This window comes from Gymnoscopelus braueri, assembly GCF_963280865.1.
Source record: "Gymnoscopelus braueri genome assembly, chromosome: 21".
In the NCBI taxonomy this organism is placed as follows: Eukaryota; Metazoa; Chordata; class Actinopteri; order Myctophiformes; family Myctophidae; genus Gymnoscopelus; species Gymnoscopelus braueri.
In genome coordinates this window covers 7038215-7060506 of record NC_137623.1, presented here as the reverse complement: position 1 = coordinate 7060506, position 22292 = coordinate 7038215, and the positions used below count along the sequence as shown (strand labels likewise).

The window sequence follows — 22292 nt, the reverse complement described above, 5'->3', positions numbered from 1 at the left end:
ATAGTCAGGTCACATTCAAAGAAAGAAAGAAAGAAAGAAAGAAAGAAAGAAAGAAAGAAAGAAAGACAGAGAGAAAGAAAGAAATAATAACAATAATAATTGTCTTTATTGTCCACTCAGGGATATTCATCCTCACAGTCTGTTCCAACAGAAAAACACATCGACCATATAACACAGAACAAGATAGCACATAACGATGGTTACGTAGGTAACCACGGTTATGTGAGCGATTGGATCACTCCAATTTGATATATCCCTCTGTGGCAGTGGAGGGATATATCATATTGGAGTGATCCAATATAGCGCAACATAACAACACCAAGACAATACAAGGCAGGCTACACAAAAAACATTCTATCAGCGAGGCAGTTCGTTTAATGGCTGAGGGGACAAAACTCCTACTGAAACAAACCTTTTCCCATTTTAAAGTTCTGTATCTTCGTCCACTTTGTCACATAAAGGTACTACATCTTGGCCTTCCGGGCCCATGAAGAGCCACCTGTGACCCCAGAGACATGTGCTGCTATTCTGGAGAAGGCCAGGCTGGAGAACTGGGCCATGGGGAAAACTAAAGTATGTCCCTTAATGATCCACTCAAATAATATGTGTTCTTCATACATTTTTCCACTCAATTAGTGACTGCAGATCGATTCTGGTCACTAGCTCCGGGGTCTTCAACAGGGGGTCCTCAGAGTTACTACAGGGGGGCCACCAAACGTTAGTGTGATAGGAACATTTCCCACTTGAATCCTAGAATTCCTTTTCTGAGGGGAACATTAACCGAAAATAGCAGATCTGTTGCGAGCTTGTAAATCGGCTATGGACCTGAGTTTATCGGAAAATAGCAGATCTACAAGCTTGTAGATCGGCTATTTTCGGCAAAGTGGTTTGGTGTAGGGGAAAAAAAGTAATGAGGGTTTAAGTGGTTAACTGTCTGAAAATACACATTAACATAAATCCAACACTGGAGATAGCGTCTGTCTAACAAGTCTATGAAGTTATCTATGAAATCTATTAAAAAGTTGAATCTACACAATGTTATACAATATGTAGTGGGGGGTCCCTGCTTCATCTCTCTCTCAGCTAAGCGGTCCTTGGCCTGAAAAACGTTGAAGACCGCTGTCTAAAATACATTACCATAGAGAGAATTTCAAACAACGGCGTTGTTGTGAAATTGTTTCCTCTGTGGCGGTCGGGTCCTCAGGTGTTCCTGAAGTATTACCACGTAGAGCATCTGAATCTGATGGTGAAACGGAACACGGACCGCATCGTCCTGGTCCAGGCCTACGTGCACGGCTGGCTGGGGGTCAAGCGTTACCGCCGGCTGCTGGAGGAGAGAGCGCACAGCGCACGGGTGTTGCAGTCAGGTCGGTAACATTATGCCATCCAAACGGTAACCGGAACGCTCGCCCCCAAAACACACTACTCAACCCCTTTTTTTTTTGCGGACTACTCGCCCCCCCAGCAGTTCTTGTATTCTTGTATTTGTTTTACTGAGATTAAGGTTAGGAATAAGGTTAGGTTTAAGCTTAGTTTTACTGAGATTAAGGTTAGGAATAATGTTAAGTTTAGGCATAGTTTTACTGAGGTTATGTTTAGGAATACCTGGTGGCGACCGTTCTGAGGTCGCCGGATTTGACCCGGGGCGAGCGTGTTTTGGGGCGAGCGTTGTTGTATTCATCCAAACACATGGCGAATGCAGAATGACATCCTATTATGAATGTTGTTTACAAATGCACATTAAGCTTATAATTTATCTAAGCCAACTCCCTGTGTTTCTGCCATCAGCCTACAGAGGACACAAGGTTCGGAAGAAAACTGCTGATGACAAAAGCCAAGCAAAGCTCGATACCATCATCATCCAACTTCAGGCTGGTATGGATGACAAAAAAGGATCAGTAACCAGAGAAGCCCAGATTATTGAGTAATATTATGGGAAAATAATAGTTTGTCCATACAGAAGATAAATGCATATAAATCAACGTTTATTTAGAAGAGTATTAAAGCAAGCCAACAGCATATTTCCCTCACAAGGCTTCATCCTTGCAGGTCCTTTTAGGACCTGCCCCATCTTCCCCAGGTTCCTTCCCCATCTCATCCCACAACCCTCCTTACATGTCTCTTCCAGTCACTTCATATTCCCATTTCTAAGCAGGAATTCACAAAATTCACAAATACCCCCCTGGCCAGGGTCAGGGGGGTATCAGGTGGGGTGTGGCCCACCTGATACCCCCCTGACCCTGGCCCTGGTGAAACGGAACACAGACACAAATTGAGACGCTGTCCGACACTTGTGACTGGCAGGCTCCAGTGTACAGTAATAAATCAATGTGCAGGTGTTTTGATTGATTGAATATTTTATTAGGCAAAAAATGTAAAACAGCACAGTTACATTTAAAATACTTTGTCTAACAGGTCCGTTCATAAAAGTCCTTGCGGACTTGTTTCCAATGAGGGCCTTGGTATTCAATTTATAGGCAAAAGTGGAGTGGCCATTACATTGTTGAGACTGATAGGTGCGCTGATTGTTGCTGTAGCTCTTAACATCAGCACAGTGTAGTCCAGTCTAGTTTGCATGCTGTGTCTAGTGTAGTCTAGACTGGACACAGCACTGTTCAAGCAGCATGTGAATACATTATAGGGACACATTTATTTTGTTGAGAGAGACATGTTTTTAAGAACGTTTTAAAATAACATGAGAAATATCCCCTAGCCTACAGCAGGTTCATAACAAAATGATAAGCAGTATTAGGCCTATGGACGAATATGACATCAAGGCATTGAATAGATACTTAAGTTGCTATAACCCCCCCCCCCCCCCCACATTGTCCCACACAAGCGGTACTTCTGTCCCTCAAATGAACAGTTTGGATCTGGTCACCCTAGGTGTGGCCCCCTATCTCCTTATGAAAGGAGTGACACTTCTGACAACAGTGGCTGTGGAGCAAATGGAATCTCAATATACATACAATCATGAAATGATAGATCAATATTTGACAGTCCAGTATCGCCATGCCAGTAACTTATTGCTTTATTCCCTCCTGTTCCTCTTAAGTCTGTCGAAGCTACCTCGCTAGGCAGCAATACAAGCAGCTGGTGGACGAGAAGAATAAAGCTGCGACCAAGATTCAGGCTCAGTTCAGAGGGCAAAGGGAAAGGAAGAGCTTCAACAGAAAACGGTACGCAAAAACCCTGAATCCATAAAACTGAAATAAAGACAGATTCACTTTATTAATAAACACACTTTATCTAAAGATAGTTGGTGTACTGTAGCTACTGTTGCCATTGCCACAACGGTATTAAAGCAGTGGTTCCCAAACTGGGTCAGGACACAAATGATGTGCAACATTGTTTTCTCACTCAACAGTAACCAACATACAGTATACGTGTATACAGGGTATCTGCACATTTCTAAAATGGCAATTTAAGGACATTTAATACCAAATTGGCCAAATTGTCAAATATTACGTAAGAACTAGGCAAACATTGTGAAAATAGATGAGCTTGTAGTTCGGCTATGTTCCACAATATTTATCTGTGGAACCGAGTCAAACTAAATGTAATGCCTACAATTCCAAGTGCTTGTCAGGGTGGGGGGTGCCCAGTGCCCAGTTCATTGATTATTTTGGGGGGTTGCGGCCTGAAAAGTTTGGGAACCGCTGTATTAGAGGACTCATGTTAGTGTTCCAGTTAGCATGGTGATTCAGACACAAGACAAAGAGTTCGACCCATTAATTGACTAATTCTGACTCTATAGAGAAGCCAAAAAGAGGGAGAAGGAGGAGACGGCTGAAAGCGCCTCTGCCGTGGACACGCCGTCGAGAGAAGCGGAGGAGAAGGGTGGAGCAGAGGAAAGTGCCTCTGCCGTGGTGGACACCGGAGCGAGCAACAAGGATGGCGAAGAAAAGGCTGCTGTGGTCCAGGTGGCCCAGGTAGACGTACCACAGACCGTAGCAGAGGCTGGCGAGGAGAGCGGTCAAGAGCCTACCGGCATGGAGGAGGGGACAGTAGCGGTAGGAGGAGAGGATGCGGCCGGGGAAGAAGAAGAGGAAGATAATACTTTGGAAGAAGAGCCGCAGGGAGACGACAGTGATCACACGCAGGTGGCCGACGATGAGGACAATTCGGAGGAGATCAAGGAGATCGAGGATGAAGAGGCTCCGGTGGGAGAGGTTCCAGTGGGAGAGGCTCCGGTGGGAGAGGTTCCAGTTGGAGAGGTTCCAGTGGGAGAGGTTCCAGTGGAAGAGGCTCCGGTGGGAGAGTCTGGACAAGACGGAAAAGAGGGCGACAACGTGGAGGCAAAGAACGGAGAAGGAGCGGTGGAGGAGGTTAACTTAGAAGATGAAAGCAAGGCGGCCACTGTTCTGCAAAGTAACTTCCGGGGGCACAAGGAGAGAAAGAGGTTGGAGGAAGAGGGCAAGATCCCTGCCAGAAAAACCAAAGAGAAGACTCCTCCCGCCGGAGACGAAGAAGCACCAGAGGTCGAAGTTCCGGCTGAGGAGCTACGCAGCGGGGAGACGGCAGAACAAGAAGCAGCGAAGGATCCTCAAGAAACGGCAGACATTCCTGCAAGCGGGGAGACTTTGGACGATGCAGACGAGGCAAAAGCAGCGACAGTCCTTCAGAGTAACTTCCGCGGCCACAAGGAACGGAAACGCCTCGAGGACGAAGGAAAGATCCCCAAGAGAAATAAGCAGAACAAAGACGCCGCGGTCGAGCCTCCAATAGAGGAGGAGGTTACACAGGAAGAGGAGGAGCCAGCGGCGGCAGAGCCCCAGGCAGAGCAATCTGCCGAGAGCCAGGAGGGGGACGGGGACGAAGAAAAAGCCGCCACTGTCCTTCAAAGCAACTTCAGAGGCCACAAAGAGAGGAAGAAGCTCAAAGCTGACAGAGATGAAAGAAATAAGGAGGGAGGAGCAGTGGACACAGTTCCAAGTGTGGCGGAGGAGGGAAAAATGGATGATCAGAAGCCTCCGGACACTGACAACGGTGTGAAAGCTGAAAGAGAAGTGACAAATACTGAGGAGGAAGCGGTTGACGCAGTTCCAAGTGTTGCGGAGGAGGAAGCAACGGATAACGCGAAGCCCCTGGACACTGACGATGTGAACGCTGAAACGGAAACCAAAAATAACGAGGACGAAGCAGTCGACGCGGTCGCAAGTGTTGTGGAGGAGGAAACAACAGATGACGCGAAGCCCCTGGACCTCGACGACGTGGTGATTGAGCGCAAAGATGAGACGATGGACGCCGAAGCAGAAAGGTTGGAGCAAGAGCAAGCGGCGACGAAGATCCAGAGTAAGTTCAGGGGCAATAAGGACCGGAAGGAGTTGAAGACGAACAAAAGCAGAGCTCAGAGTGAAGCTGAAGAGGTGGACATGTTCTCCAAAGAAGTAATGCCATTCAAAGCACCTCATGTTGAATGATCTAAACATGTTTAACAGTTTTTAAGTACCAATTTAATCCCTGCTATTGCTGTTGTTGTTTGTTGTACTGTTGTTTTTATCTTCTTTTTACATTCCACACAGATTGCAAAGACTTCTCAGGACTTTATAGCCGTTCAACAGAAGCTCAACGATATCATCATGGCTCATCAGTTAAACCCTGAGACCAATGGGATGTTTGTAAAAGGAACTGTAGTCAACGGCCTTGCTCCCGCCAGTCCCGTGTTTAACCAATCAGGTAAGATAAGTGAAATTGGCACTTTGAAATCTATCTCTGGCTTTAAACTAACAGTAACTATATTTCTTCCCAGTTATGGGTTATTGGCCATGTTTTCCCAATTCAGTACTGCGCATGGGGGTTGACTGGCCACAGGCTGACATTTTAAGCGATTTAAACACTTGTTTCAACCCGTCAGTTAGATTTTTCTTTTCCGCTAGAAGTTAAAACACTTTTTTGGATACGATGTGCGGAAAAGGGTAAAAAGCATACATAGTGGAAAATATTCTAAAATGTCCTGCTCAAACGGCACAGAGCTGTGTGGAACCTCATCTCGGAGCTATATAGAGGAGGGAGAGGTTCCGATTGGAGCTAACCGTCACGTAAAATGTCATAATCGTGACAGCCTTACACGCTGCACTTCGCACCAACGAGTCTGTTTTCGCCCTGCGCCCTCAGTTTTAGCCACTCCAATAATTTGAGGTGTGAGGTCTAGCACCTTTTTGGTTAAGCTATGGAGCTGTTTTTTCATCCTCTTATTGCCTGTTATGTGTATGAAATACACTGACTAAAGCACAGATTTTAGGATGTAAAGCCAGAGTAGCAGATGATTAATAGTATTATTCCTGGTCCAGCCGCGGTCTCTTTTCTTTTCTTGTGGCGCTTGATGGTATCAGAAACCCCTGCGGATGTCAAGTGCCAAAACAGAAGGCAATACGATTCGTCATCAAAACATTCCCTCAGCTTTGTAGAATCTATAGTTCATTTGATTTTCACTGGTGATATGTGTAATTGCTTCGGGCGGGTTGTGAGCACTATTGACAGATTTTGTGAGAGAAACAAGCAGCCAGGTCTATGAAAACGAGCCCAAAAGGAGGGACTTATAGGCCAAATGATAAGTTTAAACCTAAATACATTTGGCTATTTGAAAATAGCCGATCTACAATCTATTGTGAGCTTGTAGATTGTCTATTTTCAAAAAGATCTTGAAAAGAAAAAGTGAAATATTTGGTATATATTTAAAAAATAATTCAGATCTACGGTCTACGGAGAAATACCTTAATTTGGGTGTCCTTGACATGCAAATGTTTGAGAACTGGTTAAAGCAATAATGAGAACAAATTGGATGCAAGCCCAAATAACTACACTTTAGAAACAATCCCGAAAAATTGCAACCCGCAATTTTACAGAAAAACAAGCCCAAAGTCGCTTATAATAAGCAGACGTGGCGACACTGGCTGTGAGTGGGAGACAGCAGAGTGGAAGTTTAACATCACGTTCAAGTGCCAAGTGGAGCTGACAGCTGACATTTATATTTCAGTATTAAGTTTAACAGGTGCCTAGACAAATTAATGTAATGACTATGTCAGCCATGATTGCTTTACATTGGCTGTCGTCATGATGACTTTTGAGTTTTATAAAGGCCTAGTGTAGGCTTTATCAATGGTACACCTTTGTGTAATGCTGTTACGCATATTAATTACATTTAAACTTGAGTTTGTTGATAATGAATATCCAACTAAGAACAGAACCCAGTGTTGCCATGTCCGCTTTTTATGCGCGACTTTGGGCCTGTTTTTCTGTAAAGTTGCTTGTAAATATTGGTACTGGAGTTGCGGGTTGCGTTTTTTTGGGCTTGTTTCTAAAGTGTAGTTGCTTATTTGGGCTTCATTCCTAATGTTGTTTAAACCAGTGGTTCTCAAACATTTTCAAATCAAGGACCCCCAAATTAATATGTATTCGTCCACGGAGCTCTCATCTGCAAATATTTTGTGCCAGGGACCCCATACAAGATTTGTGTATTTAAAACGCTTTAAAAAATATTCAAAATCTTTAACTTTTTTCCAAGATTTTCTTTTGAGAAATAGCAGATCTACAAGCTCACAGCGTGTCGCAGCTTGTAGATCAGCTATTTTCAAATACGCGTTGCATATAGGTTTAAAGCGCTCTTGTAGCCTATATAATAGTCGCTTCTTTGGGACTTGTTTTCAAAGACCTGGTTGCTTATTTCTCTCGCAAAGCCTGGCACCACTGCACACAGACAAAAGCACTGGCACAGTCACATGCACAAATGCACACACGGTAGGGTCCCAGTAGAACATAATCTAACATACATATGGCCATGTACAGTAAACTAGAGTATGGCCTTTATCATGTTGCCTGAGGTGGAGGCAGAATTAACTAGCCTTGCTATTTCCACAGGCTCGTCGTGCTGTTAACTGTGTTTTTCTTATAGCCATATTGGATCTGGTTCTCCAGTGATGGAGCACAGCTGTCCTCATAAATTTCAGTGACAACAATACGCATTAACCCAGTAAGACCGGGAAAGAATCTGTGTCTTTTTTAGATTTCTTTGGCTATTCAAAAATAGCAGATCTACAAGCTCATAGCGCGGCACCGAGTGCCGCTCTATGAGCTTGTAGATCTGCTATTTTGTTTTAAATCGTGAAAATTTGAGCAAATCTTTGAATATGTATTATTTTTAAAGGAAACATTTGTAACTCAAATCTTTGCTTCTGGGGGATTCTACAAATGTATTCTAAATCCTAGTTGTTCTTTTCTTATTTGTTTGCTATAATCAGTGGTTCTCAAACTTTTTCATGTCAAGGACCCCCAAAATTATATGAATTTTGGCTGCGGACCCCCATCTCAAAATATTTTGTTCCAGGGACCCCCCAGAAGTTGTAACAGAGTTAAACATGTGCGCTACAGAAAAAAATGTATTCAAAGATTTGCACACATTTTCACGATTTTTCTAAAATAAATAGCCCAAAGAAAATCTTAAAATGACACGGATGCGTTCTCGGTCTGAAAGGGTTAAAAGCTTAATTTGTGACTGGCAAAATGAAAGAGGGGAGAACGTCGTTCACACTGCTCTCTCCATGGGAAAGGTCGTTAAATGTTAATCACGTCTCACATGCAGGTTGTCGTGCAAATTTTAACAGGAATTAATATGGTGGGCGATGAAATTGCCCCTCACTTCCTTGAGCAATACAGAAATGACCTTTAGATAGACATGTTTGATAATATTACAAACTTTCTTTTGCCTCCTTTCACCCGATGGCTTCTGCGTGTGATGGATGCCGTTGCGGTATTTTTATGGCTTGCATGAACAGTGATTAACCCTTTAAGACCGGGAACGCGTCTGTGTGTGATTTTAAGATTTCTTTGGCCATTCAAAAATTGCAGATCTACAAGCTCATAGCGTGGCACCGAGTGCTGCGCTATGAACTTAGAACGTAGATCTGCTATTTTTGAAAAATCTTGAAAGTTTTTGCAAATGTTCGTTGTTTTTTTTTAAGCGAACATTTGTAACTGTTACAACTTCTGGGGGGTCCCTTGAACAACATGTTTTGAGATGGGGGTCCACGGCCAAATACATGTCATTTTTGAGAACCAGTGATATTATAGCAACGCATGTTTTTTCAAAAAAAGGAAATGTTAGGATTTAGAGAACATTTGTAGAATTCGAAGAGGCAAAGATTTGAGTTACAAAAGTTTGCTTTAAAATATATATATATTCAAAGATTTGCGCAAATGTTCTAGGATTTCTCCAAATAAATAGCCCAAAGAAATCTGAAAATGACACATGATGCGTTCCCGGTTTGAATGGGTTAATAAACAGCAAGAACCCAAAGGTCATTGTAATGTATTCATAATTGCAATAACGTTAGACATGGCCCCCCCCCGAGGGGGGAGAAACATGGCATTGGGAGTACATTGCTTGTGACAAACGTGATGGATTGTAACTCATACAGTTATAAGAATCTGTCACGCATGACATACGCCCGCTGATGATTATGTTGTCCAAACGGCCCACTCGCCAGTCGCTTCATGTTCAATAGCATGATGATGCCGGAGAATGGAGGGTTTGAGGTCACACAGAGAGAGAGACGGAACACTTTGTGACCGGGCAGAGAGGTCATTCTGAATAATGTCTTTTGGACAATGCAAACCACCAGAGGGCTAAAGTTTAACTCTTTAAGACCTGAGAACGCATCTGTGTGTCATTTTTAGATTTCGTTGGGCTATTCAAAAATAGCAGATATACAAGCTCATAGCACGGCACCGAGTGCCGCGCTATGAGCTTGTAGATCTGCTATTTTTGAAAAATCGTGAAAAATGTTGTGCAAATCTTTGAATATATATATATATTTAAAGCGAGCATTTCTAGCTAAAATGTTATTGCTTCTGGGGATTCTACAAATGTCTTCTAAATCAGTTTAAAACAGTTTTCTGAAACACTTATGTTGCTATAATATTAATGTCAGTGTCAAGGAGCCCCACAACGATATGTATTTGGCTGCGGACCCCCATCTAAAAAAAAAAAAATTCCAGGGACCCCCAGAAGCAAAGATTTGAGTAAAAAACAATTGCTTTATAGATATATATTCAAAGATTTGCAAAAAAAAAACACGATTTAAAAAAAAATTGCAGATCTACAAGCTCATAGCGCGGCACTCGGTGCCGCGCTATGAGCTTGTATATCTGCTATTTTTGAATAGCCAAAAGTATAAAATATGGATAAAGTGGTTACACAGATGCGTCCCCCGGTCTTAAAGGGTTAAACTACAGTATACAATAGAGGGCAGCTCAATAAGTACATTGGGTCAAAAGGTCGCTACGGTGCGGTACACACTCAATAGGTTTTTCTTATAACTCAACCAGGCATGTTGTGGAATGACCTCACAAACGTTCTAGTAGCCTAGTCCTTTGGGAACTACAGCCATTTAGATTCTAGAACATACTGTACACGGGCAACTGGCGGCCCGGGGGGCCAAATGGCGGCCCCCACCTTCACTTAATGCGGCCCGCAGGTTAATACCGGAATACTGATGTATTATTGATTTCAGCTGTTACAGTTCCTAACATGCAAGCACGACCCGCTTTAATTACTTAAGTCTATATTTAGTAGCTTAATGACTAGTATAAAAAACTATATTGTCTTTTTTTATGTCAAATGTATTTGTATTTAAGTTCATAAAGTTAACTAAATGCATTTGAAATTAAATAGAACATTTACATTAACACCACCACACTACTCCAGTGGCTGTAGAGGGATATGATGGGTAAAAAAAAATATGTATTGTTTTGTTGTGTAAACACAGGGCAAAGTTACATACTCTGCCTTTAAGCAAGATATCATCTTTAGTTGGCTATCTATAGTTAAAGGGATAGTTTACCCCCAAAATAACTTTTTTTCTATCGATTAGTCACCCCATGGAGTACTTGAATTCATAGCCAATAATTTGATGACTGTCAGCGGTTCCGGTAGGAGACACAAAGAGTCTCCTTTGTGTCTCCTACCGGAACTCCTGCCTACCGGTCCGCTGGTCATCAAATTATTGCCTTGGGAATGCGACAAAAAAACAAAAAGATATCCATGAATTAAAGTCTCCATGGGGTGACTAATCGATAGGAAAAAATATATTTTTTGGGGTGAACTATTCCTTTAAGGCACATTTACCATGTCCTATCTGAGACAGACCAGACAACAGACCAGATGGGAAGTAACAGTACATTTACTAGTGTCATACAGGTGTTAGATGAAAGCTATTGTACACCACCACGATGCATATCAGATTTAAAGAGTTTAAATGACAGATCGTTGACTTGTGACAGATGTTTTTTCACGGTCTCTGTCTGATCTCTCAGCAGACGCAAAAGTGTCACGGACCCCGCGCAGAACTCAGCAGCCCAAGACCCTCCACGCGCCAGAGGACTCCACCTATTACAACCTGATTCATGTGAGTCAACCTGAGTCCTATAGCAATTTAACTTATTCACAGGGTGGTCATTTTGCTCCAACATCATTCTTCTTAAGTGTGTGTGTGTGTGTGTGTGTGTGTGTGTGTGTGTGTGTGTGTGTGTGTGTGTGTGTGTGTGTGTGTGTGTGTGTGTGTGTGTGTGTGTGTGTGTGTGTGTGTGTGTGTGTGTGTGTGTCGGGGGGTGGGGGGTACTGTCTGTACCCCCCACTGTGGCCATTTTGCTCTTATGTCATGCTCAAGGGGTGGGAAATCCCATCCACCATGTGCAAAGTAGCCACTGTGTGATTAAGGTCAATGTTGACTGATTTCAGATACTACGGCTAAGCATTACTTACAGCTGAGAGGCAGGAGAGATGTGTTGTGACCATTTTCCTGGCTACTGGCATTTACAATGCATTATTGATTTCCCATGTTCTCAAACGTTTCAGGCCGCGACCCCCCCCCAAAAAAATAATCATATTTGAACTGGGGACCCCCCACCCTGAGAATCACTTGGAATTATAGGCATTACATTTAGTTTGACTCGTGTCCACAGATAAATATTGTGAGGCGTTGTGAGCTTATTATGTAAGAAAGATGTTTGCCTCTTTCTTACGTAATATTTGACAATTTGGCCAATTTGGAATTAAAAAGGTCTTAAAAATCATTAAAGGAGGAGTTCACCCAAAAAATTACTTATTTTCTATCAATTGCACACCCTATGAAGCCTTGAATCCATGGATTATTTTTTGTTTTTGTCGCATTCCAAAGCTAATAATTTGATTCCCGTCTCCTACCGGCTAATGTATCCGGTAGGAGACACAAAGTAGATTATTTGTGTCTCCTACCGGAAATACACACGGTCATCAAATTATTGTCTTAGGAATGCCACAAAAACAAAAATAAATCCATGAAATCAAGGCTTCATGGGGTGTGTAATTGATAGAAAATAAGTGATTTTTTGGGTGAACTCCTCCTTTAAATTGCAACTTTAGAAATGTGCAGACACCCTGTATACACTTATACTGTATGTTGGTTTGTTTACTGTTGAGTGAGAAAACAATGTTGCACATTATTGTGGTCCCCCACAATAATTTGGGGACCCCCGGGGGTCCTAACCCCCAGTTTTGGAACTCCTGAACCAGAGAACACATTTGAAAAAGACAAATTGATTTAGCAAATTGCTGGAGGATTGTGTTTTATCGTGTAATAGACTACTGTATTTGCCAAGATAAATAGGAGTTAAGGGATTCAGTGTTCAGCGCTTAACTATTTGTCCAATTATTTCAGCAACGTAAACTAGCCCTTCTCGCAGCACTCAAGGTTTGTTTGCCGTCCGTCTGACTCTACTATGCGCCGTAATGTAGGTGTAATCGGCCTAATCATACGTATATAGTCAACTAATCAAATCAAATCTAATTCTGTGTGGAGTTTGCGTGTTCTCCCTGTGTCCCCTAGGGTATAGGTACCCTCACAAAAACATGCAGTAATCCTGGTCTCTATACTGCCTCCCCCTGGTCAGCCGGGGCGCCTGATGGAGGGGAAAGGAACTGGTTGGAATAACGTGTTCCTTCCACGTGCTATGTCGAACCGGGGAAACTACCCCCTGTCGGGTGATAACAAGGCTCTGGGCTCTCCCTAGGCTGGCAGAGGGAGTGTAGCGCCCAGGATTACTTAGACAATTAGCACTGGGTGAAAAAAAATGAGGTTTCAAAATTAAAAAATAATAATTTTGAAAGAAGACGTCAACCATTTAGAATGAAGAGACTACCAATGATCAAAACTTCACACAAAATGATTGTAGGTATACGATAAAAGTTATGGTTGAGAAAATAACACTGATGCAGACTTGGCATCAAAGACTAATTAACTTCAGGATAATGTGTTCTTGTTTTCAAATGGATTTTTGGATTGCACTCCAGTTTAATAATTAGGCTGCTATGCCAGCCCAATGATTGTGCTGTCTACTATTAAACGGCACAATTATTGGGTGTCCTTGATCGACACGTAATGTTCCATGTGTCTGTCCTCTCAGCGGTCGGTCCAGGAGGATAAGCGCCGGCCCAGGAAACAGGAGTAAGTATAATGGCTTCTATTTCACCCTTTATTTTAACACATTACACCCATTTTAATCCATTAAACCAGGGGTCTTCAACGTTTTCAGGCCAAGGACCCCTTAGCTGAGAGAGAGATGAAGCAGGGACCCCCACTACATATTGTATAAAATTGTGTTGCAGATAGAATTTCTTCATAGATTTCATAGGTAGCTTCATATACTGTATTTTCCACTGTATATACTGTATTTAACCACTTAAACCGTCAATACTTAGTAAACTTGACCTTTGGCTCTATACTTGGTCTGCTCTTTTCCCCCCTCTACACCAAACCCCTTGGCCGAAAATAGCAGATCTACAAGCTGACAACGCCTCGCAGCGCGAGGCGTTGTCAGCTTGTAGATCTGCTATTTTTGGCGAATGTTCCCCTCAGAATAGGGATTCTAGGGTTGAAGATGTTCATGTAAAAAATGTGTTCATATCACACAAAGATTTGGTGGACCCCCTGTAGTAACTCTGAGGACCCCCTAGGGGTCCAGGACCCCTGTTGAAGACCCCTGCATTAAACCCATTTTAGATTTGAGCTATTCATAGTGTAGTGAATGGGGGTAATTTAATTCCCTCCCCCGAACACGGGCCAATTGTGTTCGTGTAGACGCTCAACTACTCAACTTTTGTATTTCTAATCAAGGAAGTTTATTAACTAAAATGCACACGCCATAGGCAATATGAATGATCCAATACAGCCATACAAGATGTAATTTCTGCTCTGCTCCCTGATTAGAACTTTATGTGCTAAATGTGGTATACTAAAGTTGTGAGCTCCTAGAGAGAAAGAGATAGAGAGAGGGGATGGTAGGTGATGGGGACCCACCCCCCCCCCCCTAAAATCTGGTGGGGATGCCCCTGGGGGTCCTGACCCACAGGTTTAGAACGCTGGTTCTCAAAAGCTTGTACATCTTTTTACATTTTTGGAAAAATCTTGAAAGTGTGTGATTTTTTTTTTTTTAATCTTCTCTTCTGGGTGGGGGGGGGGGGGGGGGGCTCCCTGGCACAAAACATTTTCAGATGGGAGCGTCCATGGCCAAATACAATGTAGGGGTCTCCTTGCCACTGATTTAGAATGGGCCCCAGGTCTTAACAACCCCCCTGGCAGCGTTCTAAAAGGCTGGCACTCAGCCCTCCGTCCAGACAGTAATGGCCGTGGGCAGCGTGCCAGCATGAGGACAGTGTGTGTGGGTCCACACCTAACGACCTGTAACATCACACTGCCACACTGACATTAATTGGCTTAATCTTTCACCTCCTTTCCATGCAATGAATAATAGACAATGAAATCAGTGCTATATATGACTACAGTGCCGCAGTGACAAAGAGAAAATGGTAATGATCTATGGCATCAGTAATAAGACTATAATATTAAAGCCAATATTCATGAATGTTATCTTCTTCTGTGATGGAAGGCATAGAGCAGGGGTATTCAATGTTTTCAGGCCAAGGACCCCCTAGCTGAGAGAGAGATGAAGCAGGGACCCCCTCTGTATTATATAAAATTGTGTTTCAGATAAACGTTTGCTGCTCTTTTTTCCCTCTACACCTATAACTCTGCCAAAAATAGGCGATCTACAAGCTCACAACGCCTCGCAGCGCAAGGCGTTGAGAGCTTGTAGATCTGCTATTTTTGGCTAAAATTCTCCTCAGAAAAGGGATGCTAGGGTTCAAGTGGTTAATGTAAAAAAAAAAACATATCACACACAGATTTTGCGGACCCCATGTAATAGCTCTGAGGACCCCCTAGGGGTCCCGGACCGCCTTTTGAAGACCCCTGGCATAGAGTACCAAAGTCTTCTGACGTCATTCCCACCACGCATTGTATGTATTGCACCCTGTCTGTCCGTCCGTCCGTCCGTCCGTGTGTGTGTGTCCGTCGCCCCCTCCGTCTGTGAACAGCTAATCTCCGGCACTGTTGGCTTGATCGCAGCGAAACTGTGCACACACACTTCCCTGATGCAGGGAGCAGAACCTCTGCCCCAAATCTTTCACTTTTTTTTTACAGTACTCCTACAGATCTTATCTAAACATCAACACAAATCGGTACACAGTATCTCTAGTTACCAAACGGGTCTTTCCGATTTTACATATTCCATCCTGATTGGCTATAAGATTGGCTTCCAAATATATGGGCATGAAAGGGATAAGGAGCGACGTAGCGTACCGCCCCAACCTCTAGTTAATCAAAGGATCAGAAAGAGTGTGTGTGTGTGTGTGTGTGTGTGTGTGTGTGGGGGGGGGGGGGGGGTCACACACCGTCTGGGGAGAGGTGATGATCGGAGCTATGGGAGGGCTTGAACAGATAGACAGATAGGAGGGGCCAGGGTACTTCATCACAGCAGTCTGAACACACACACACATACACACACACACACACACACACACACACACACACACACACACACACACACACACACACACACACACACACACACACACACACACACACACACACACACACACCGTGTGACCAGACTCTAAACATCAAGGGTAATAATTTGTTAGCTGATAAATAAAGGCAGCGATGGACAGGAGCCGTTTACATGCATCATTAAGAAGGAGAAGGTCAGGAGGAAGGATTGCATCTCCAGCTGAGGCTGACAGCAGAGGGGGGGGGGGCGGGGGGGGGGGGGGGCACGCATGGCTGGTAAGAGGAGAGAGAAAGTACAACTGAAGAGGAGAGAGGGACAGAGAGACAGCGGGGGACAACACGCTGTTATAAATGAGAGCGAGAGCAGAGACAAAGACAAATGGACGGCGAAGAGGGACACTGGATGGAGTGCATGGCAGTGAGGAGGCTATAATCAATAGAGTTTCCCTATTCCATCTATTAGATTCTATTGGACAAGCACTTATTGTTTTTTTTATGTTTGGCTGCTCTACCCACCTGCTTTGAACCTATCCAGTGGTTCTAAAAGTGGGGTCCGGGTACCCCCAGGGGTCCTTGGAGGGGTTCCAGTTGGTCCACAGCTAAAGTAGTTAATATAACATCACAATCATTTTAACCACTTTTATCCATTTATATGTTATAGTTGGCTGTTCAAAAACGTTTTTTGTTTTTTTTTTATCTTAAAATTTGATTTTTTTTTACACTAATCTTCTTTTCTGGGGGTCCCTGGCACAAAAACAATCAGATGGGGGGGGTCCTTGGCATGAAAAAGTTTGAGAACCACTGCCCTAGAGAAGCAAGTCTTCAACTAGAACACTGTTAAAGCTGCTGCTGATGTTGCTCCAAACAGTAGTTTAATGTTCATTCAGTTCAATCTGTCTTCCCCCTAATGTGGTGCGCTTGCTTTGTTTGGCAAGCAGTGATGTACTGTATAGCTCGCCTGAATGGATCTCCCAAGATGAAAGTCTAGCTAAAAATTGATTCGATTTTGATTAAATTACGACACATGTATCTTCCCCGATGTTAGAAAACCCATTTTGAAGAATACGCCCACGCCTAAGCACTTCCAACACTACTCCCACTTCACAGATTAAACTAATGCTTTTCTAAGTGAGTGATCCTTGTCCCCTGACAGCTAATATCCTTTCATGCACTTTTTTTTTTGTACAGCTTGGCAACAAGCTGTGAATACACAGATGCTGCAACTAGTCGTCACTTTCTCGTTACTTTCTCACTTTCTCCTCCCTATTGGCTAAAGGCCAGCCAATGAGGTGTCGCCAATGGCTTCCCATACTCTGAACCCAAGCCCCCAGAACCGCGGTAGAACTAGCCTCGTGCCCAGCCTTACTCATCTGCGAAGAGAAAAGCCTGGTCACGACCTGAAGCAGAGAGTGTCTATAGGAGGCGGTTCCGTTGTACGCATTTCCCCCGGAAACTATCTTTTTCGACCAATCACAACACTCGTTTCATCCACGGAGAATGTAAATAGATTTGTAAAGCGTCAACGTCATTTCCTTGTGCGTCACTTCTGCCAAATTCCGGTACTTCTGTTTAGACACTCAACCGGCTGGGTCTTGCCCAGCGTGCGGTAGAACAGTGAAGCTGCCGTCGACTGGTGGTCAAATCTGGGATTGCAGGACTTCCGCATTTAAAACGCTACTGCGCGTGCTGCTATCGTCAACAAACACACACACACACGCACACGCACACGCGCACACACACACACACACACACACACACACAGATGCACTCGTTTTCGTTATATCGGTAGCCAAGCTGTAAATGACATTTCATGTCAGTCTTGTTTTGTCTTGTTCTTCAGTTCAGGGAAGCAGTTGGACGTGGATGACCAGTACTACCAGGGCATGTCCTCCACCTCCTCCACAGCGGGGGAGAGAAGGCAGTCTGTGGATGAAAGGCAGTCTGTAGGCAGGAGACAGTCCATGGAGAGGAGACCGTCGTCTACAGAGCAGCAGATACCTGCTGGCCACCAGAGGCCGTCCAGAGAGAGGGCCACCACTGAACCACCTCCCCCCAGACCTGCCAAAGACAACAGGTGCTTTGACCAGAAATAGAAGTATAAATCTCAGTGTACGGTCAGGTTTGCTATACTGCTATCAACCACATAACCATGGAGCTATGGCAGCTGTAGGCAAGACAAAACAAAAACGAAAGACCTGCCATCTCCGGGTTTACTTCCCGTATCTGCGTGAAGTATAGGCAGTGGTGGAAAAAGTACTCACATTCTTTACCTAAGTTAAAGTACCAATACTGCAATATTGAAATACTCTGTTACAAGTAAAAGTCCAGAATTCAAAATTCACTTGAGTAAAAGTACAAAAGTATTGGCATCAAGATGTACTTAAAGTACCAAAAGTGAAACTACTAAAATGTTTGAAAATAATCGATCTACAAGCTCACGATGCAACGCGTTGTGAGCTTGTAGATCGGCTATTTTCAAATAGCCTATGTATAAAATATAGCTAAAGTGGTTAATGTATGTTTCATAATATCATAATTTGTATCTGAACAGAAACTAGTAACTAAAGTTTTCAAATAATTGTATTGGAGTAAAAGTATAATATTTGTCTCTGAGATGTAGTGGGGTACAAGTAAAAGTACTGATAATTGGAAATACTCCAGTAAAGTAAAAATACTTCAACATTGTACTTAAGTACAGTACTTTAGTAAATGTTCTTAGTTACTTTACACTAGTCTATTATTTCCAATGGAAGAGTGAACGTGAACACAGCTTCTGAACCATTCTTTAGCCCCCTGGTCACTGAACTAAATATTGGACCCAAACGTCAACACAAGCCACACACTCATTCCTGAATTTCTCCTTAGACAAAATCAACAATATAAGATCATCCATATCACCTCCAGTCTCAACTCTCTCAATAATAAAAGAATACACCTCCAACCATGACAGCCATGATTACAAGACATGATAAATGACTGTTAGAGAGAGAGGATAACGCATACACGAGAAACCTTTCTTTACCATTAATCTTGTCATCTTTTACTCTCAACTCCGGTCCTTTAACTTGAATCTCTCAAGGCATCTCACGTTCTCCATTTTATTTGTTTTTTTGTCCCAATAGCTCTTTCTTTCCCCCCCTATGCATATACATCCAGTATGGTCACTTTTATCTCTTATTGCTTTGGGATGACAGGCACTCCGTCCCCAGACTGCCCTCCACAGAGAGCCAGAGCGAGGACAACCCGTACGACTACAGACACTTACTGAGGAAGACCTCCCAGAGACGACGGCTCATCAAATAGTACCGGACGACTTCTTCTTCTTCTTCTGGGCCAACGGTTCCATCACTTCACCAAAAGAAATCAAGAAGCCAAGATGCAGAGAAGAAGAATATATACCCATAAAGTAATATATCGTTGCTGTCGAGTGGAAAACTTGTATTTCAAAAAACGTTTAGTTTTTCATTGTTATTGTCTCCGCCAGGCCGAAAGGCATGGCGAGAGAGTATGTTTTGCACCCTGTCCATCCGTCCGTGTGTCCGTCCGTCCGTCCGTCTGTGTGTCCTGTCCGTCCGTTAGCAGCTAATCTCCGGCACCGTTGGCCTGGTCGTTGCGAAACTGTGCACACAGCCACACACACTCCCTGGATGCCAATTCAGAACCTCTGCCCCAAATTTTTCACATGGGCCTGTTATAGCGCCACCAGGAGGCCGATTTGTGCAAAACCAATTTTTTTATATTACTCCTACAGATTTTATCCAAACGTCATGTAAATCGGTACACAGTATTTCTACAGTCATTTGATCAACACGGATCTGTCCGATTTCCCATATTCCATCCTCATTGTCTAAGGTTGGCTTCCAAAATTTGCAGGATTGATCCGTTTGAACAAAATGCCTCAAATCATGAACGCAGCATGCGATTTCCGTAACATTTCACACGCACATTCCCACTAAGCCGAGGAAGAAATGCCACCCTTTTCACATTGGCCTGTTATAGCGCCACCAGGAGGCCACAATAACGTACCTGACATGGCGGAGACCTGTGCTCCGAGGAGCACTTTTTCTAGTTATATATCTGTTTCTCCCATCGTTATGCCAATTGATTCCTCCCCACACACACTGTCACTGCTGTCGTATCCCACTGACTCACCTGCCAGTGAGGAGCCCCCACCGGGAGGACGTAGAGCCTTCGTCCTACTCCTCCCGCCCAACACTCCCTGCTGACAGGCTCCGCCCCAACCCGTAGGAGTGCATGCAATGACCAATATCATCTTCCCCCGCCCGGCTTCCCTCCCCCGAACACGGGCCAATTTTGTTCGCATAGTATATAGGACATTAATTTATGAAAAAACATGAAAAGTTGAAATATAGAGATACAAGGTTTCTGCCTGACAGCAACGATATCACAGGATTTTTTTTGTTTTGTTTTTGGAACTATTAACCAAGGTGAAATGTTATATGTTAGAGCAGGGGTCTTCAACTGAGGGTCCGGGACCCCTAGTGGGTCCTCAGAGTTACTATGGGGGGCCGTGGGGGGGACTATGAGTCAAAGTCAAGAGGCCAATCCCGGCACTTTTTATAGCCTAATTATTCAGAAAACCCCAGACCACAGAAAATCCACTGAATGTTCAAAGTTCAGGTTTTTAGGTTGTAATTGAGGTCATAAAACCCCCCAAAACAACTACACTACACAATGCTAGTGCTGTCAAACAAGTCTATGAACTCTATGAACAAGTTTAATCTGCAACACCATTTTATACAACATTGTAGTGGGGGTCCCTGCTTCATCTCTCTCTCAGCTAAGGGGTCCTTGGCCTGAAAAACGTTGAAGACCCCTGTGTTAGAGAAACATTGAGTCATTGTTGCACTTAATGTACTGTATATACTGTGTAGATTTACATGACGTCACTACCAGGCAAATTGCCTTAAACTCTGCACATGATAGTCATAAGGGTAAACTGTAAATAATACAATCTTTCCCTCTTCTTTCACTTTTGTAAAGATTGTTTTTAATAGAACTTGTGAATACTTGGATGTAAGAAAAAAAAGGTAATTTGAATGCCATTTGGTACCACTAATGAGGGTTGTTAAGTTAAAGTTTTTTTTTTCCATTTCTTTTTTTTTTTACTTTATTCATTTAATGTATTGAAAAAAAAAATAATAATAATTGATTCACTTTTGAATCCAGTCCATTTCTTTACGGTTGGTCACATCATGATACACTTTAAAGACCAAATATTGTTTTATAATATCCTTAGGTATAAATACTCTAAATGGATTATTCAGAGAAATATCAATCTGGGAACCCATTTGGTTAAAAAAAATATATATATTGTTTTTGCCTCTTGGTGCACCACCTTTTTTATTGTCTAAAACAGGAACTGGGTTTGGCTCCTCCCCTTTCTTAGTCCACTTCCTCCCGGGTGCTTCTGCGTTTATTCCTACTAAAAACAACACTACATGTTTAAGGCAGGGGTGCTGCCTTACACATGAGAGATTAGAGAAATATAAACACCAACATGCAGCCATCAATATGTCAAATTTTACATAATCAGCCTACATGTACACTCTCAAACTCTGAGACTTGAGTTTAAAAAATAAAACATAAAGTAAGATAAGTATTTGATATAAATGTATCTCCATTATTTTGTAAATGTATCAAATTTATCTTGTTGTTTTATCATGTGTGTGTGTGTGGGTGTGTGCGTGCCTGTGTAGGCCACATATAGGCCTATGTGTCTGTTAAGTTTTATTTTATTTTATTAAAAAGTCCACAATTTCCTTCTACTTGAATAAAATACATTTCACCATTTCAACTCAAAATGTCATCAGGTGAAAACGTTTAAAACTATATTATTTTGTTAATTATGTTTTATATAAATTGTCTTATTGCCATAACCTGACTTGCATATTCCCCTCCCTCTTTATTGTGACTTATTTGAGAACCAACAAATAACCTTTGCATGACATTTACAGAAGAATATAAACCCACAAGGCATGGTTGGTGAGTCTCCAGCTAAATGTGCTGCTACATGCACACACTGCCACAACACAGCAAGCCTTCTGACAAAGACCTGCTAGCTATAGCACAATTATCTGGTCAACCAGACTGCCCTGTGTGTGCGCGTGTGTGTGTGTGTATTAATTCAAAATGTGAATGAAAAATAAAAACAGATACACACGCACACACACGCAGACACACACACGCTGGATATAATATGCACAGATCTTTAAATTGAATTTACTGTAGTCAATTCATCTTGCCATAGGGCTATACAGTTAATTTTGGCACAGCAGCCTTTACTTAAATTATAATTTTATCTGCACACAGTCAGTGTAATTGTGGTGCCCACACTCACTGCCTATAGGGATCCGTTTCTCTCTTTCAGACACATGGCTGACAGAAGGA

General features: G+C 42.9%; 1 protein-coding gene across 1 annotated transcript in view; it reads left to right on the top strand.

Moving 5' to 3' along the window:
- Positions 1-21436, top strand: part of myo3a (myosin IIIA) — a gene marked incomplete at its 5' end in the record, with an annotated part of 52756 nt that extends 31320 nt beyond the window's left edge. Inside the window, 10 exons of the mRNA XM_080418341.1 lie at positions 462-573; positions 1205-1367; positions 1789-1875; positions 3056-3179; positions 3758-5390; positions 5526-5679; positions 11314-11405; positions 13441-13481; positions 17722-17955; positions 19076-21436. Coding sequence (XP_080274467.1) covers positions 462-573; positions 1205-1367; positions 1789-1875; positions 3056-3179; positions 3758-5390; positions 5526-5679; positions 11314-11405; positions 13441-13481; positions 17722-17955; positions 19076-19184 — 2749 coding nt within the window. The 3' untranslated portion in view covers positions 19185-21436. The remainder of the gene's footprint in view (positions 1-461; positions 574-1204; positions 1368-1788; positions 1876-3055; positions 3180-3757; positions 5391-5525; positions 5680-11313; positions 11406-13440; positions 13482-17721; positions 17956-19075) is intronic.
- Positions 21437-22292: the final 856 nt, after the last annotated feature.